General features: G+C 36.7%; 1 protein-coding gene across 1 annotated transcript in view; it reads left to right on the top strand.

The window, feature by feature from the left end:
• Positions 1–384: 384 nt before the first annotated feature.
• LOC145684236 (ER membrane protein complex subunit 2-like) overlaps positions 385–17,053 on the top strand; it is a 36,080-nt gene continuing 19,411 nt past the window's right edge. Inside the window, exons 1-4 of the mRNA XM_081756339.1 lie at positions 385–540; positions 8,420–8,533; positions 13,922–14,072; positions 16,212–16,355. Coding sequence (XP_081612465.1) covers positions 507–540; positions 8,420–8,533; positions 13,922–14,072; positions 16,212–16,355 — 443 coding nt within the window. The 5' untranslated portion in view covers positions 385–506. The remainder of the gene's footprint in view (positions 541–8,419; positions 8,534–13,921; positions 14,073–16,211; positions 16,356–17,053) is intronic.

Raw genomic sequence — 17,053 nt, 5'->3', positions numbered from 1 at the left:
GGGGGCACATAAGCTTTGCCCCCCTCCCCAGCATCGGTGCCCTTGCTGGTTACTGTGACCACCCACGGAGTTTTGAAATAGTTATAATTAATCGAGCAATATCTTAAGTGATTTTGCAGACGGCAGAGCCCACCCGGAAATTTCCGAACATCCGGGCGGTCCAGTGGGCCCCTGCGTGTAAACCTAAAAAACAGGTGTATTACTTAGTATTTGATTCTTCCGCCTGGAGAAGTTTGTTCCTTATAAACATGTCTTTCCACGCAGAACATTCAATTTTGCTCTTAAATTTTGCAAAATGTGGTGTGCTTCACCTTGACCAGCACCGAATATAATAACCGAATTCACATTAACGACAATCTTTCAGTTGAATCCTTCCGAACATCCTTATTTAAGCATATGATAAACGAGTTTGAACATCGACATGGATCGATTACAATAATAAATGAAGGCTACAACTCGCAGTATTATATGTGTAATCAGAAGTTGATTAAGTTTGTACATCTGTTATGGCAACGAAACAGGAGTATTTAACGTGGACAGGTAATGAAAACCAATATTTGACTCTTACGTAATTTTTTAAAGATCGTAAGCAACAAGCGCTCCAAGTTGGAGGATAGTTATAAATCAACTCCGAATGCTGGATGACCTGGATTTATTGCTTTCCTAACGTTTCACTTGAAGAGCTATCAATTAATTATTAAGAAAAATAGAAAGTAAATAAATATAAACTTTGAGAATTAAAAGCTCACGGCACAGGGCGAGTTGCATAGGAATTTGGAACATTTATAAACTAAATCGGTAATTTTTAATTAGGAATATCAGATGCTTAGTTAAAAATTGCTTTTCCAATTGTTCGGATGTATCGATTTCGTACTGTACTGTTTTAGATCCACATACTGGCATTAGATACTCACGTTTGGAATCAAGAAAGTTAATCTTAGTACCATAGAAAGTGTTTATGACTGAAAGAGATACATTACTTGGCGCAGATTCATCTTAGGATTAAGGCGGATTTTCATGCCCGCGTTAGAACGGAAGCATCACATGTAGCGTATTCACCGTAAATTATTTTCGTTTTCATACATCCGTGGGTGTATTGCGCCAAATTACTACTCCCTAGCTAATGCGCATGCGTAAAATAGAAAGTTTGCGACTTCCGCCATGTTAGTCAGTGAATACAATAGTGTACGCGCGCTACTTCCGTCAGAATTGAACAAATTTCTACTCTGACGCGAGTGTAGGGGCCGCGGTGGCTCAGTGGTAGAGCGTTCACCTCTGGTGCTTGGGGTCCCGGGTTCGATCCCAGCCCCCGCCAAGTGAACTTTGTGGTGGACAAACACCGTGTGCGTGGGTTTTCTCGGGGTTCTCCCGTTTCCTCCCACTTTCTTCATTCCACCATTTCATTCATCACTCATCATCACCGTCTCCATTAGCCTAACCGGCATAACCGTGGGACGTAAAACTCAAAGATTTCTGACGCGAGTGTAGCGCGCCATCTCCGATGCGTGATTTCATTGGCTGTTTAGCACAATCGCTCGCAACTCACGGAGGTAAAGGACACATGAAAATCCGCCTTTACTTGTGATGGGTACAAATACGCATTCGGATGTATGCCATTAAAGCGACTGTGTGATAAACCAACTTATGCGAGAACCACTAGAAAGCACGAATGCTATCTAACCGAGTCAGTTCAGGAGCGCAACTGGGGAACGTATGCGAAAGTTCGTAGGGAGCAGGCGCGTCAGCGACGGTAAGTGTGCACATAAACTAATAATTATTTAAAAAGAGAAAAAAAGTTTTTATTGTTGACAGATTGGTATTTTGAAACAAGAATATTTCTGTAAATTTTGCAAATCTATGCAGGCCTGAAATAGGGCAGTACCATCGATTTTTACAAAGGTTAATATGTACTTTAAGATAAAATGAAGAAGCTATGTAGTAATAACATAATGCGCCACCATATTCTTAATCTGCACTAATATATGTGTAATTACTATATAGTCCGTGAGAACACTGCAACACAGGCAACGTCTTGGGTATTATAACACCCTGTATTTCACAGCAAACCCCTAGTTAAAACGTAGGGGTTTTTCCTTCCATTTCCTTCCATACATGATAGTAGGTAACGAACATAGTCTGCTGTGCTTAGGTTAAAAATGTGTCTTTCATTACAGAAGTACTGTATACATCCTGCCTTTTGAAAAAAATGGACCCTTAGTATCTTCAAAAACGTATTTATTTCAAATTTCATTTCTCCATCCACACCTACTTTAGGACGACGTAAATACATGATGTTTCGAAAGGAATGACTTGGTTTTAAAAGTCTATATATATTGATAAAAACATACTACAAAAATGGAATAAACTGCAAAATACTCACAAAATCTTCAAGTTTTAGCTATGCTATTTCAAATGCTCTGTGTGTCCACCAGCAGCAGCATGAACAACATCTAGATGATAGTAAACATCTAGACGATAGTAATTCGTCATAAACTTTATATTATGTGTCCGCGTTGGCAAGATTCTAGATTACTGGTCCCCCTTTCCACTGAGCAGTAATAAAGACACAAAACAACGTGCCCCCGCGGGGCTCTAACCCGCCTTCAGTCGCTAACGCTCGCTCGGCAGTACTGTGTAAATTAAATGTATAAACTTTAGTACAGAAAGAAACCCACCCAGCTACTAACCTACACGGGGGACCAGTAATCTAGAACCTTCCCGTCTGCGTTTACAGCAGTTATGGCGGCTGTTATTCTCTTTATTACTTCGTCTATGTCACGAGGTAAAAGAGGGATGAACATACTGTCTTTCACATATCTCCACAGAAATGTTGCTTCATCACTGAAAATTAATCGTGATGAAAATGTATCGTCTTCCATGTCCTCTAGTAGAGTATAGCAAAAGTCAACCAGTTTTCTTTTATCACCAACCCGAATAGCTTGCACTACTTGCAGTCTATATGGTTTATAGACCAAACGACGTCTCAACACTCGCCGAACAGACGTATAAGGCATTGCCAGTTCGCTATTGCGCGGTAAGTAGACTTCTGCGGACTCCGCGCAAACGTTTGCCGAATTCTTTCCACCATTTCATCGGAAGTGCGAGGCTGACCTGGACCTACCTTTGCACAAGCCTGTCTCTTCAAATTGGCGATGCCAACGACGAATGTTTTTCGATGCAGACGGATCAACCAAACGGCGACGAAAAACACACTGAACCGAAATAACTGACTCATTCTTTACAAACGGCATCACATAAAACGTCTCCTCTTGAGCGGACGCCATCGTACTTCTGACTGACTGCAAACTGAGAAGACGCATTGACTAATATCTAATGACGATCTTTCTGGAACTCTAGGCTACACCCATTCAAACAACACTCATTTCCTTGCCGACACGTCCCATGTTCCGTAATTATTACCGCCCCAAATCAGGCTATTCTTTTTGAAACACAGTGTATAATTAGTAATGATAATGTGCTTCTGCCCACAGTTTGTCCCATATTGCCTAAGAAAACAATTAACTATTTTAATTATGACGCTTTTACTACTGGATATTTGCTTCATGACCCGCGTCCAGGAGTGAAAGGGACAAAGCCAGGCGAGTAACTCAGCAGGTTATGGCAGAGAATATACCTGAAGACTAGAATCTACTTTAATCGGGATGAGTAGTAAGATTAGGAATTTCATTCTCCGCCATTTTTTTTTTTCAATTACTACAAGTTCTAAATCATGTTTTAACATCTTTTCCTAACTATTTGTACGCTTATCTAATTTCACTATATTCACCGATGGATAGATGTTTAATATTTAAAACGACGAAAGGAGAGCACGGTGGTTCAGTTGCAGAGGACTGTGGTGTAAGGGGTCCCTGATTTGACCTCAGGTCATATGTTTGTGGTGGACAACATCATGTTAGTGGGTTTTGTCGTGGTTCTCCCATTTCCTTCCACATGCTCTTTCCGCGTATTCTTTCATAATGATTCATTTTCGTTAATTATCCGTTTCTTTTAGCCTGAAGGGCATACTGAGGGATGTTACTCTAGAACAGCCAGTCCCGGTCCAAAGAACTCTTTTATCCGGCCCGTCTGACTCCTAATTGTAAATATACTTCATACATAATCTTAAACTGAATTGAAAATACTTCCTGGATTACTGATGTCCACGTCGGAAAATATCATTCGCGTTGGAATATCCAGCGTATCACGGAACATTGAGATACTAATTCAGAACCTGAAGAATCAAATTTTCTACTGAAATGGTAAATAAATATTTTTCTACCTTTCTTTTAGGAAATAAATATTTTGGTTACCGCTAACAGTTTCTGTGTTCCTTTCATGTTAGTGTACGACGAACGAGTTCTCCAATAAATACGGCCATTCGATTGTTATGAAAATGTTAAACATTGTCTTATACGGCCCTCAATGCCAGTAAGTCCTCTGTGATTGGCCCACCCTCTGTCCCTTATTCCAACTTGGACATACCTGCTCTAAAAGTTTTCATTTTAGACTTTTAAGTCTTAGAGAGCAGTTATGTCCTGTCTGTCGAAGAGAGAGATAAGGAATGTCGGGAAGCGTTTTTAATTTTTTTTTCTTTTGGAATCGATACAACGTTCCGAGAATAGGTTCAATCTTATCCGTTAACCTTCTGTTAAAACGAGAGGTGCTAGTTTCAACGTTGATAGCCATAAAACAGAAACCGTAACACGCATCGACAAGCGATTTTTTGGAATTGATTTAGCGTCAAAAGGAAAGGTACCGTCTTTAACTCTACTAAAACCGGAAAGGGAGAAGACTTACTACAACTTCGATTTCCATATTAATCTCTGTAGAGACAAACAACAAAAGGTAGAGAATAATGACATTTTGATATGCATTCAAGTCCAAGGAACAGGTTCCACCTTTGATTTTATCCCTCTATTGCAACTAGTGGTTATAGATGTTCTACTTTAAGTATTGAGTATTGAATTCACATAGTTTGGAAGTCTATCATAGTTTCACACTGTGAAACGAAATACACTTGTTTATTTCGTAAAAGACAAACATACGCTTTTCACATAGAATAGAATAGAATAGAATATTTTATTGTCATTGAGCTTTACAAGCAATAGACAACGTCCGAATGAAATATACATAGCTATAGATACAGATATATATATAAAATAATCATTACATACAGACAATCAGTTATTGGTTAATATTATTATGAACAATCTAATAATATTTGAAATAAAGTGATACTGCAAACTAGGACACAATGTCTTGACATTCAATAAACTCTTGAATCGAGTAAAATGGATTCGTTATTAACCAGTCATATAACTTTTTCTTAAAAACCTTAAATGGCAGCTGTTGTATGGAGGATGTTAGTTTATTAAATAGCTTTGGTCCTATAACTAAATAACTATTTTTGATCTTCGATAATCTAGTTAAGGGTATATCAATTTTCTTACACAATCTAGTATTATATGTATGTACTTCATCTCTGAGTGTCATATTTGCCAGGTTTTGCTTAGTGTAAAGTAGCACTTGATAAATATATACATTAACTACTGTCATTATCTTAAGCCTGATAAATAGTGGTTTGCAGTGTTCTTTATCATGTGTTCCAACAATAATCCTGATGGCTTTCTTTTGCAAAACTAGAACATCATGTGCTTGGCTACTGTTACCCCAAAGCAAAATCCCATATCCAATTATGCTGTGGAAAAATGCAAAATATGAATTCCTCAGATACTCATAAGGAACTGTATCTTTCAATTTTCTTAACAGAAAGAGCACTCGGGAGAGCTTTGTACATACATATTTGACATGTTGTTCCCAGGTTAGTTGTCTGTCTATACGTATACCAAGAAATTTAAACTCAGATACATCATAGTTTCCTCTATCATTGCAGTGATTGAGACTAAAGGTTACTTTTTTTGTTTTATCTTGATTTAGCACAAAACCATTTCTTTTAAACCAGGTCGCTGCCTCTCTTAATGCAGTTTGAGCTTCTATATACACTTCTTCAAAGCTTGTATTTATGTTAAGTAGCGTAGTGTCATCCGCGTATAGAATTGATGTGGTATTAGTATTTAGAGGCAAATCATTTATCATTATTAAAAATAGTACCGGACCCAGAACAGAACCCTGCGGTACCCCATATTTCACTTCTAAGATGTTTGAATGCATGTTGTTAACACTGACTATCTGTTTACGTTCCTTTAAATAGGATTTTACAAAGTTTAAACTGCTACTGCGGAATCCGTAATACGCTAACTTATCACATAGAATTTTATGATCTACACAATCAAATGCTTTACTTAAATCGCAGAATGTAGCTAGAGCAAAACCCTTATTTTCAAAAACTTCATATATTTTTTTCGTTAGTGATTCTACTGCATCAATTGTGGATTTCCCAGATCTGAATCCAAATTGAGCTTCAAGAATTATGTTTTGCTCAGTCATATATTTATATAGCTGATCTTTAACAATAGTTTCCATAATTTTAGAAAAAACTGGAATAAGGGATATTGGATGGTAATTAGATGAACACGATCGATCTCCCGTTTTGTATATAGGAATAACTTTTGCTATTTTAAGTGCTTTAGGAAAAATACCTTGAGAGAAACATTTATTGAAGCATATTGCAAGGGGGTGCGCAATTTGATTAATGATAGCTTTTATAAGGTTGTTCGATATGTCAAATATATCCTTACTGTCCGAAGTTTTCATTTTTTTAACTACTTTTATGACATCATCAGGGCTAACATGGTTAACAACAAAAGAACTGTTAAATGGAGTATGTTGAGTTAAATACTGATACATATTTACATTAGTATCTGCATTGTTTTTCTTGATTTCCTCTACGGAAGTAACAAAATACGTGTTAAGAGTATCAGGCGACAGCGTAACATTATTGTTGTTATTATTATTACTATTGCTTACCTTGTTGATTATCTTCCATGCAGTTTTGCATTTATTTGATGCTAATTCAATGCAATTTTCATTGTATGTTGCTTTCGCTACCTTTATTGCAGATTTATATTTACTCCTTTGAGACTTATAAATATCACTGGATTCACTAGTCATTTTATTCTTATATATATTATAATACTGCATTACTTTAGCTTTCATGGCAGAGAGTTCTGGGGTATACCACGTTCTTTTACCTAACTTTGTTTTCTTTGATGAATTATATCGGACCTCCCTTTTAGGCACACACATATCAAAAATATTTAGAAACTTTGTTAAAAAAAGATCAAATGTATCGCTGGCATTTAAATTATCATACTTAATGTTTACTTCCCAGTTTATACACGATAATTGTTGAATGAAACTTTACAAATTAGTTTCTGTGATGGGCCTAGTTGCTATAAGTTCGGTGGTGGGAAAACTAAAGTTGCAGGATTCTACTTTTGTTGTACTTAGATTGACTAGCAGGGCATCATGATCTGAGAAAGGAAATTGACATACATTACTGGTTAAATATTCCGTTTTTACATTGGTAAATGCATTATCTAAGCACGCTCTGCCTCTAGTCGGTTTACGGTTAACCACTTGAAGATTATGTTGTCTGAGTAGATTAAGTAACTCATGGACAGTTCGTTTGTCAGTAGTCACATCAAAATGTGTATTTACATCGCATATACAATAATACGCCTTTATACATGTATAATATTCCTTTCACAGTAGAAGCCTATTCATCATTTGCACAGTACAGAGGTACAGCAGGTGAAGACATTGGCTTACACCTTGGTTATTCTGGACAATGCTATACTGAAAAGGTACCTAAAAGAACCGTAGTACTTGGCGTAACAGCTCTTTTTGTGGGCCTTAGCAGCTACAACGCCATCTGTTAGCAACCGGCTGAACTACTTCGAGCCTAGCGACGAACAGTGGTCAGCGCGCTGTGTCATCCTGTCTCTAAAAGGCGTATCAGCAGCTTTCTAGACCTAATGGCCGTCACGTCTTTTTATTCACGTAACTCCCCAGTTTGCCTCACGACGCTCGTGGACACCGAAAATTGGGAAACACCAGCCGGAAATCGAATCCGGGACCACACGGACGTGAGTCCAACGCTGTAATCACTAGACTACGGTGTCCCCCCAAAAGGTGCCTAAAACTCTAAATTAAACCAATGTGCTGGGTGCTTTTCTTATGAAGTATACACGTATACTGTATTTGTTTCTTGTTCTCCGATCGAGCAATTGTGTAGATCGTTATGGAGTCAAATAAAATTTCTGCTGACATCCCTATTCAATCTTATTCATTGATTTACTTGTTCTCTGATGCCGTGGCTACTACTTATCTCGTAGGTACGTTATATGCATGTTACACCCTAGCCACTATCTGATATCATTCACGTTACATTTAAATTTTCTATGAAGCTCTATTCTTATTCTTAATGGAAAAAAAATCTATCATCTTGGTTTTCCAGAGGTTCGAGATAATTTCCGTCAATGGAGGGAAGATAAGGAGCGTAGAAGTCGAGATGTGGTGGAATTGTGGGAGAACGTCCTCAAAAAGAAGATTCATAAGCTGGGCGATGAGAGTAAGTAGAAATGAAAACATTTTTCATTGTCCTGTATACTTTAAATATTTTTTTTTTATTAATTATTTTATTTCAGTGTTATTTAACAATAGACAGAACAATGCAGTCTATATAAGTAAAAGAAATAATATAATGATGCTTGCTTACTAACTTTCTCCTAGAACCCTGCACCAATATTGACGATTTTTGGTACTTGAGGGCAACATGGCGTGACACGTTTTTGGTACTTCTTCGGCAACGGGGGTGAAGGGGTGAGGGGAAGAGAGCGACATGTAAAAGACGGCTAAGTACTCGTAGACTGCTACACCGATTTGGATGAGTTTTGCTACATAAGTAGACCGTAGCTTAACCTTTAAATATCGATTGATGCAACTGCTGCATTAACGCTTTAAACCTCATAGCAGGATAATTTTGATATCAATGTGTTCCTGAACGATGAAGCTTTCCGCCGATATGCATTTTACGTATGTGGGGTACTATGGCGGAGGGGGAAGGGTAATGTTCGTGCTTTTTTTTTTTTTTTTTTACGTCAAGTTTTTGGGGGTCCATTCCGCCCCTTGGGGTATACTCATAAAAGTTGGTAGGGCTATGTGAAGCAGTGAAGTAGTCCACTACATGGTAATACTCTGTATGTGTACTTGTTGCTTATATGAGGGGAGGGAAGTTGGCCAATTTTTTGAGTCTCAGTTTTTGAACGTAAATTACATTTATTTTCAGAACGGTTACATATAAGACATCTTTTCAGTGAATTGGTCTAGAAGCATAATTCTAGTTGCTGTACATGATGTATGCAGCAAAAATGATATGCATATAACGTGGTACTATGGTGGCGATGCGACAGGGGCGAATGTCAAATTCAATTAATTTTTCTTTGTGCATAACTTTTATTTTTTTTTTAGAATATTTCCTTTGTCAGCAATGGCTATCATTTTATTATATTATTATTGTCTCAAGTGTGTAACATCATTTTGTCAGCGTAGGGTGATTGCAAGAGTTTCCAGGGCTCCCAAATTATGTTTTTTCCATATTTTTAGGACTTTTTTGTTTCTTCTTCTTCTTCTTGGACGAGTTGGATGAAAATTGCACAAATGTTACCTCGTTGGAATCTGTGTTCCAATAAGCTTTCCAACGAAGTATCAGTCAAGGCTGTGATAATTAGGAAATCACGAGGGCCCCCAACGTAAGAGTTAACGATTTTTTTTTAAATCCCTGGCGATCATTGAAAGGTTAATTTGGATTTTTAGCACATTTTCGGCAAGGGGGGTGAAGGGACGAAGGAGTGGCATGTAAAAAAAAGCGAAAACTACCGGTCTTAGTGTCGAATCCATAGTTTTCGGGGTCACAGATGAATAGTGATTTTTCCCGATGACGTTTAAATCCAAATTCATTTCCCATCGGCATGGTTGGTGAGGGTTGTGCTGGGAAGGGATGACGTATACAAATAATCGAAAAAGATAGATATTAGTGTCAAGTTCATAGTTCATAGTTGTTGTGGTCGCTGAGATGAATAGTGACACTCCCCATGCCGCGGTTTAAGTCCAAATTCATTTTCCATGCGTATCCTAAGAGGGGAAAAAAAAACTGGTTTAAATCCAAAAGACCGGGTTTAAACAAATAAAACCTGTTTTTTTTGGCTTTTCCAATAAAAACCATGGTTTTTGCCAACCCTGCAAATAAATCTGTCTGGTCAAAGACAGATTCCACATATAAAATAGTGTGTTACGAATTCTACATATAAAATATTAATGCGTATATATATTAATAAATCTTGTACATACGTAAACCGCCATTTTGTTAATTAGTATTCATTGCATCCTATCAGGCAATTGAGCGACAAACAAAAGCATTTGTTGATGGATGCATATCAGAGTGAAAAATCTTTTCATCATGTCATTAGTGTAGCAGTAAAAAGGATTACTACACACCAAACAATGGGCCAGAGAAATTCGAAAATGTATGTTATAATTTAATACAGGCAGTTCAAAGTAAGATATTATTATGTAAAATCTTTTAAAATGTTAACGAAATTACGAATATTTCCGTCAATAACAATACTAATGTTTTTAAATATTTAATAGGATAAAGAAGATAATTTACCATAGTATTTTCATTAATTTATATATATCACCTATGTCCTAAAGATTATGCTTACTGGATGCTAGAAATTGAGTTTACTTTCTAAGGAGTTTATTTTACCAAATCTCTGTCCGTTCCTTCATCTGGAAGCCAAAAACTCTCAAGAACTATGTCAATCACCAAATTTGGTCAAAAGTAGTTCTTTGGAGCCGATAACCAAACCGGAAGTGTTAGTAATGAAGTATTTCCGACTTTAACATTGCTCGCTATGGAGTAGAAACGGTAATACATTTACCGATTTCTGCAATCGGTTAAGCGTGCCAAGAATACATTACATCTTCATTCTCAAGTCTTTATTACTAAAGCCGGAAATGGTAGAAATCAACTACGATTTTGTTTCAGTGTTTATTTATTCAACAATCACTAGATACAGGTCGGAGGCCATTTTGTACTGGATACCTAACAATGACAATAACAATGGCATGGACTTGGGGACGTATCGGACAAGGCCTGTTTGGTAGGTACCATCCCGACATTTACCTGGTAAACCTGAAGAAAACCATGGGAAACCCGTCAGGATGATCGGCAGCGGGAATCAAACCCACGACCTGCCGAATGCGAAGCCAACGCACAATTACTTGAGGTACTAGAGCAGAAACGCTGATAGATAGCCAGAAGCGGTTTTAGGGAATCAATTTAGCGTTCTAAGAATAAGTACCATCCTCTCTCGTAACCTGCTATTCAAACCGGAAGTGGTAGAAATCAACCACTTCCGGTTTTATCATTGATTGTTATAGAGTGAAGACGGTAACAGTTAGCGACAGGTGGTTTGCTGTAATCAATTAAGCGTCCCAAGAATATATTCCTTCTCCACTCTCATCTCTTTACCGGTAGTGGTATAAATCTATTAGCACTTCCCGTTTAACCTTTAAACGCTCATTGACGCAACTGCTGCGTCGAGGCTTTAAAACTGCAATAGCTCTGTCCCTAATTAAGCTAGGAATATAATTTTGATATCAGTGTGTTCCTGAAGGACGAAGCTTTCCGCCGATATGCATTTTATGTATGTGAGGAGGGTAAAATTTCGTTTTTTTTTTCATCATTTTTTTTTTTGGGGGGGTGGCCTTTCTTCCCTTGGAGGTACACTCTTAAAAATTGGTATGTGAAGCAATGAAGTAGTCCACTACATGGTAATACCCTGTATGTGTACTTGTTTCTTAAATGGGGGAGGGAATGGTTAAATTTGGCCAATTTTTTGAGTCAGTTTTTTAACGTAAATTACATTTTTGTTTCTCCTTCTCGTACGAATAGGGCGGGAATTGCACAAATGTTACTTCGTTGGAATCTGAGTTCCATAAGCTTTCAAATGATGTATCAATCGTGATTCTATGATAACTAGGGGAAAGGAGTCACCAGGGGCCCCAACGTGAGAGTTTACGATTTCGTTCCAGTCTCTGACGGGTGCAGAAAGTTTAAGTAACAATTGGGAAACCATCACGCCATACAAACCAAACTTCTTCACGTGCTGTACACATTTCACTGCTACTTGTAAATTTTCTGATATAACTCTGGAAACAATTAAGTTCCTTTATTATTTTATTTTATGTGTCATGCGTTGAGGTATTGTAGTGCGAATTCCCATCTTCGTCGCCAGCTCTTTCTTCAAACATCAACTATAAATTTATCACATCACGTAGCATTCATCGTTGAGGCACAGAAGTATCTAAACAAAAATGTTTCTAGTAATAAAAAAAGCTTTTGTTGTGGATAATGTCGAGTTATTTGTACATATTTTTGTTACTGGAAGAATTGTTTTTGTTTAGATATTTCTATACCAGACGCACATGCCGTGTAATATGATGAAACCCTTATTTAGGTAGTTGCTATTCTGTGCTCTAGCACAGGGCGACAAAATTTTGATTTTTTTTTTTTTTTTTTTTTTTAAGTTTCACAATAACGTAATATTTAAAACGCAATCTGCAGAGTCCCGCGGAAGGGCAAGAAAATGTTAATGTGTTTAATTCGCTCTGATTACAGTAGTTACTAATTAGCTAGCTTATCTGATTATAAATTTTTAAAAAGTCATCCTTTTCCATCCCCGCCCCAAGGGGTGAGGATGAACTTGAACATCATGAAAACTGATATCGTTAAACTCAGCGATCTCCAAAACTATTAATTCAATACTAATATCTGTTACTTTTGATTACTTTTAAAATCTCGCCCTCTCCCTGTGGAGTGGAGTATGACCTTGAATTTGAATTTGATTAAAACTGTCACTATTCATCTCAGCAACCCAAAAACTGTGAATTCAACTCTAATATTGACCGTTTTCGATTATTTTTAAAATGCTCCCGTGTTATTCTTAGGCTAGTTGCCTTGTAATCAAGTGGTCCCGGGTTCGATTCTCGGCGGGGACACAAGTGGTTCGGATTCGAAGTTAAGCTGTAGGTCCCGTCCTAAGTATCATCATCATCCCATGAAAAGCAATGGCAAACTACCGTGGGTTCACCTTGCCCAGGAACCTTCGGGCAGAACACCACATCATAATCATCATTGAAAAAATTAGGCCACTTAAAATTACGCTGTAACTTTTGTAACTTATAACACCTAAACTGGTACTCAACAAGAGCTGGTATGTTTTCAAAAGTTTGTGTGGAGGAACGGGAGGGGGGGGGGAGATTATTTAGAGCATAAGGGCGCACAATATATAAATACGGGCCTGAATGTGATGAATTTGTTGTTGATCAAAGCACACCTACAAGAGGGTTCACCGGGTTCGTACCCTTCCCCACAAAAAAAAAAAAAAAAAAAAAAGCTAGCTCAACACATATTTGTACACTTTCTCAATAAAACTATACTTGTTTAACAGGGAAATGATTGATTTAGCATGAAAATTTGATCTTACACTTCATCTGTACTCTTTCTCTTATAGAAACATTCTAGTTCTATCACATTTTTCTGAAAATATAGGTGGAAGAATTTTACAATTACTTATCGTCTTTTCGGGTGCAGAATAATACCCGTTGAATACTATATAGACATACTGGCTTGTAGTATTAGACCCTCCCCCGAAAAGAAAAGAACGTTTGGACCCCTCCCAACAAATTTTCTTGGTGCGCGCCTGCTGTTGATATTTTATGGAAGAGGCCACTGAGGAAGATGGCAGTTCCCTTTGAAATCTTTTTCGACAGTTACTAAATGATACATATACCAAGATTAGTCCAAGTGAATATTTGTAATCATGCGTCAGTGTAGTGCTTTAAGTTATACATATTACTCCGTATGTTTGTTTTTCTTAAATATTTATTTCAGAATATTTAGTGTATGAGCAAGTCTTCGTAGCAGCATTGGATTCCAATCGACTAGATCTTGCGAAGGAATGTCGAGAAGCCTTAAGAGATGAATTTCCTGAAAGTCACCGTATTCGAAAACTGCTGGCCATGGAGTATGAGGCTACAGAAAAGTAAGCTAATTGAAAATAGGATTAATTTTAAACTGAATTGTTTGTTAAGTAACGATATTGGGTTTAATTAAGCAATAATCGTAAGGAAGATAAACTCAAAAATTTGAGAAACATATCTAGTATATCTTCTGTGTCAAAATTGAGCGAGTCTGCGAGGATTTGATAGGGAAGACTCTATATAATTATCGTAATATCAAGACTCGGGGAATTAGAGCCATATATCTCGGAAATATATCGTCGAAAAAAAAAAATGTCTCGTTCTTTAGTGTATAAGAAACCCAAGGCACGATTAACTAACATTCGCCCATAGCGTATTATAGGGATCCTAAAAGGATTGTGAGATTGTGGCCCCGTGTAGCGTAGTCGCTAACGCTTTAGCCGTTGGTGCGAGCGGTCCCAGGTTCGATTTCTGCTGGGGGCACTCGGTCGAAAAAGTGTAAAACGCGTTTTCAGACCAGCTACCCTGAATAAGGTTTTCGTGGGTTTTCCTCATTCACACCAGGCAAATGCCGGGGTGGTACCTCACTTATAGGTCCCAGACCGCCTCCTTCCTTCCTTTTCCCCGGATAGCGTGCTCGTCGAGGGTCGTCATACCTCATACGTGACGGGCTAACATGGCCTTAGATGCCAAAAGCCCAGAAATCTAAATCTTGTGACGTGAGATTTTGTGAATAAGTATTTCCTTACTTGGGTATACAAATATGAAGCTGGAGATTTTTGCACACTAATTCCACCGTTACTTAAACAATTTTAACTACTATTACTAACTACTAGCATTACCATTACAACTAAGGAAATGTATACTGTACCAAACTAAATAAAAACAGTATAAAATATTAGTAACAATTGGCTGTCATATTTGGAGGGAAAGGGCTTTTTGCTGCGTGAAGAAGACTATTTAGTGGAAATTTTGATAGGTGATTCTCAGCTTCATCTGAATAGAAATTTCGGCCATCAAAATTTCAGTTGATGTGCTGCATCTAACAATAAAACTTCCATTTCACTAAACACTCTTTCATCATGCGCATTACTGACTGGTATAGCAAGAATGTGCTGCGTTATTTATCACATGCTTGGTACATCTGCTTTTCCAGAAATGCATCTTTCTTCTTCGTGTCAACTATTGATTTTATAGATTTTAAAACAGAAAGCTCATTGTTCAGTTCATTTTCATCGAAGGTAATTTTAAGCCACCTGCGGCTATCAAATCATTAAATGAAAATAATATCGTTGCCGTGCGATAATATAGACACAACAATGAAAAAGTTTAAACCTAACTTTCGTTATAATAAAAATATAATTCTTGTAATTTGCATTATGTATAAATTTCATATTCCTTAAATTACTTTTGATTAATAAATATTTATAGCTACATTTAATTTTTACGAAGTAAGGGACATTTAAATTAATTTCAGGAAGACACCAGTAAAATCACAACTTTAAAATTCAAGTCAGATTATAGAAAAAAAATGCCTATATGAGTAGGTTTAAATATATATATATATATATATATATATATATATATATATATATATATATATATATATTACTAAACACCATTGGGGTCGTAGATTTAGTCTGTTGGTCTGTAGACTCCTAGAATGTATTTCGAATCCGGACACAGGTGGCGCCAGGAGATCTGACAAACCTTGTTTTCCAAATTCAGAAGAAAATCTGAATTAATTTGACAAAAAATAATGTTTGGCAGATTTTCGTTAAGATTAATAATGACTAAAGTAATTATCAAAATTAGGGTTCTCAAAACATAATAATAATAAGTTGTGGTTGTTTATACTGTAAATCAAAATTAGTTTATGTTTAGTGGAAAAAAATGAAAAATCTTTTAAGTTTTACGTTCCACTGTTATGCCGTCTAGACTAAAGGAAACAGTGATGACGAGAAATAAATGAAATGGTGGAATGAAGAAAGTGGGAGGAAACGGAAGAATCCCGAGAAAATCCACGCACACGGTGTTTGTTTACCATAAAGTTCACTTGGCGCGAGCTGGGATCGAACCAAGGACTTCATGCACCAGAGGTGAACGCTCTACCACTGAGCCACCGCGGTCCACTTATATATACATTAAGTATGCTCAGAAATTATTATGATGATGTGATTTTATGTACAAATTATTTCTAGGTATGAGAAGGCATTGGACATTCTGGAATCTATTATAAAAAGAGATGAAACGAATGCAGCACCGCGGAAACGTAAAGTAGCAATTCTGAAAGCGAGAGGCAAGATTCCAGAAGCAATTAAAGAGCTTGTGGAATATCTCAAGCAGTAAGTACAATGCTCTCTATTAGATTAAGAATTTCTTTTGTAAGTTTTGTATTTATCTTAATTATAAATTATTTTAAGAACTGAATTATATATATATATTTTTCTTAAATATTACTTTTACGGGACTTCTTTTTGTTTCTCTGTATATTATTTCTTTTATCTTAATCGTGTTCTTGTACACGTTTTAAGTTTTGTATTTGTTTGGTAGAAATTTACTAATTGGATTTGCTCATTAAGGCTCAAGTGGATATTGTGAGAATAATATTATAATTAAGGTATGCAGATTAAATTTTCTGTTCTTGCAAATTCTAGAATAGCTGAGATATTTTTTTTTCTCTTCAAGATGGTGGAGTTAATACCCATATATAGTATTCTGTTCCAGTGTGTAGCTAAATAGTTAGTAAACTCGTTATTAATGAATATTTTCTATAGAGGCGTGGTAACTACTGTTATCTCTGGAAAAGATCTGGCTTCGTGCTGTTAAGTGATAATGCCCATATGAGAGAAGTATTAAGTAACTTGCGAAACTGAATGTGTGTGTGTAATGAAATCATATTCATGTATGTAGGTTATTAATTAATTAATTTATTTATTTCGCACCCATATACCTCTTTATAAATCTTAGATGTCATTATTCTTTTGCTATAGCTCTCCTAAGTTCTCTAATTTTCCGTATATACCTTTAAATCAGAAGAGAA

Source organism: Thermobia domestica, chromosome 4, assembly GCF_964235325.1.
Source record: "Thermobia domestica chromosome 4, izTheDome1.hap1.1, whole genome shotgun sequence".
Taxonomy (NCBI): Eukaryota; Metazoa; Arthropoda; class Insecta; order Zygentoma; family Lepismatidae; genus Thermobia; species Thermobia domestica.
Note: the sequence above shows the minus strand (reverse complement) of the source record. Positions and strands in the feature narration are given on the sequence as shown.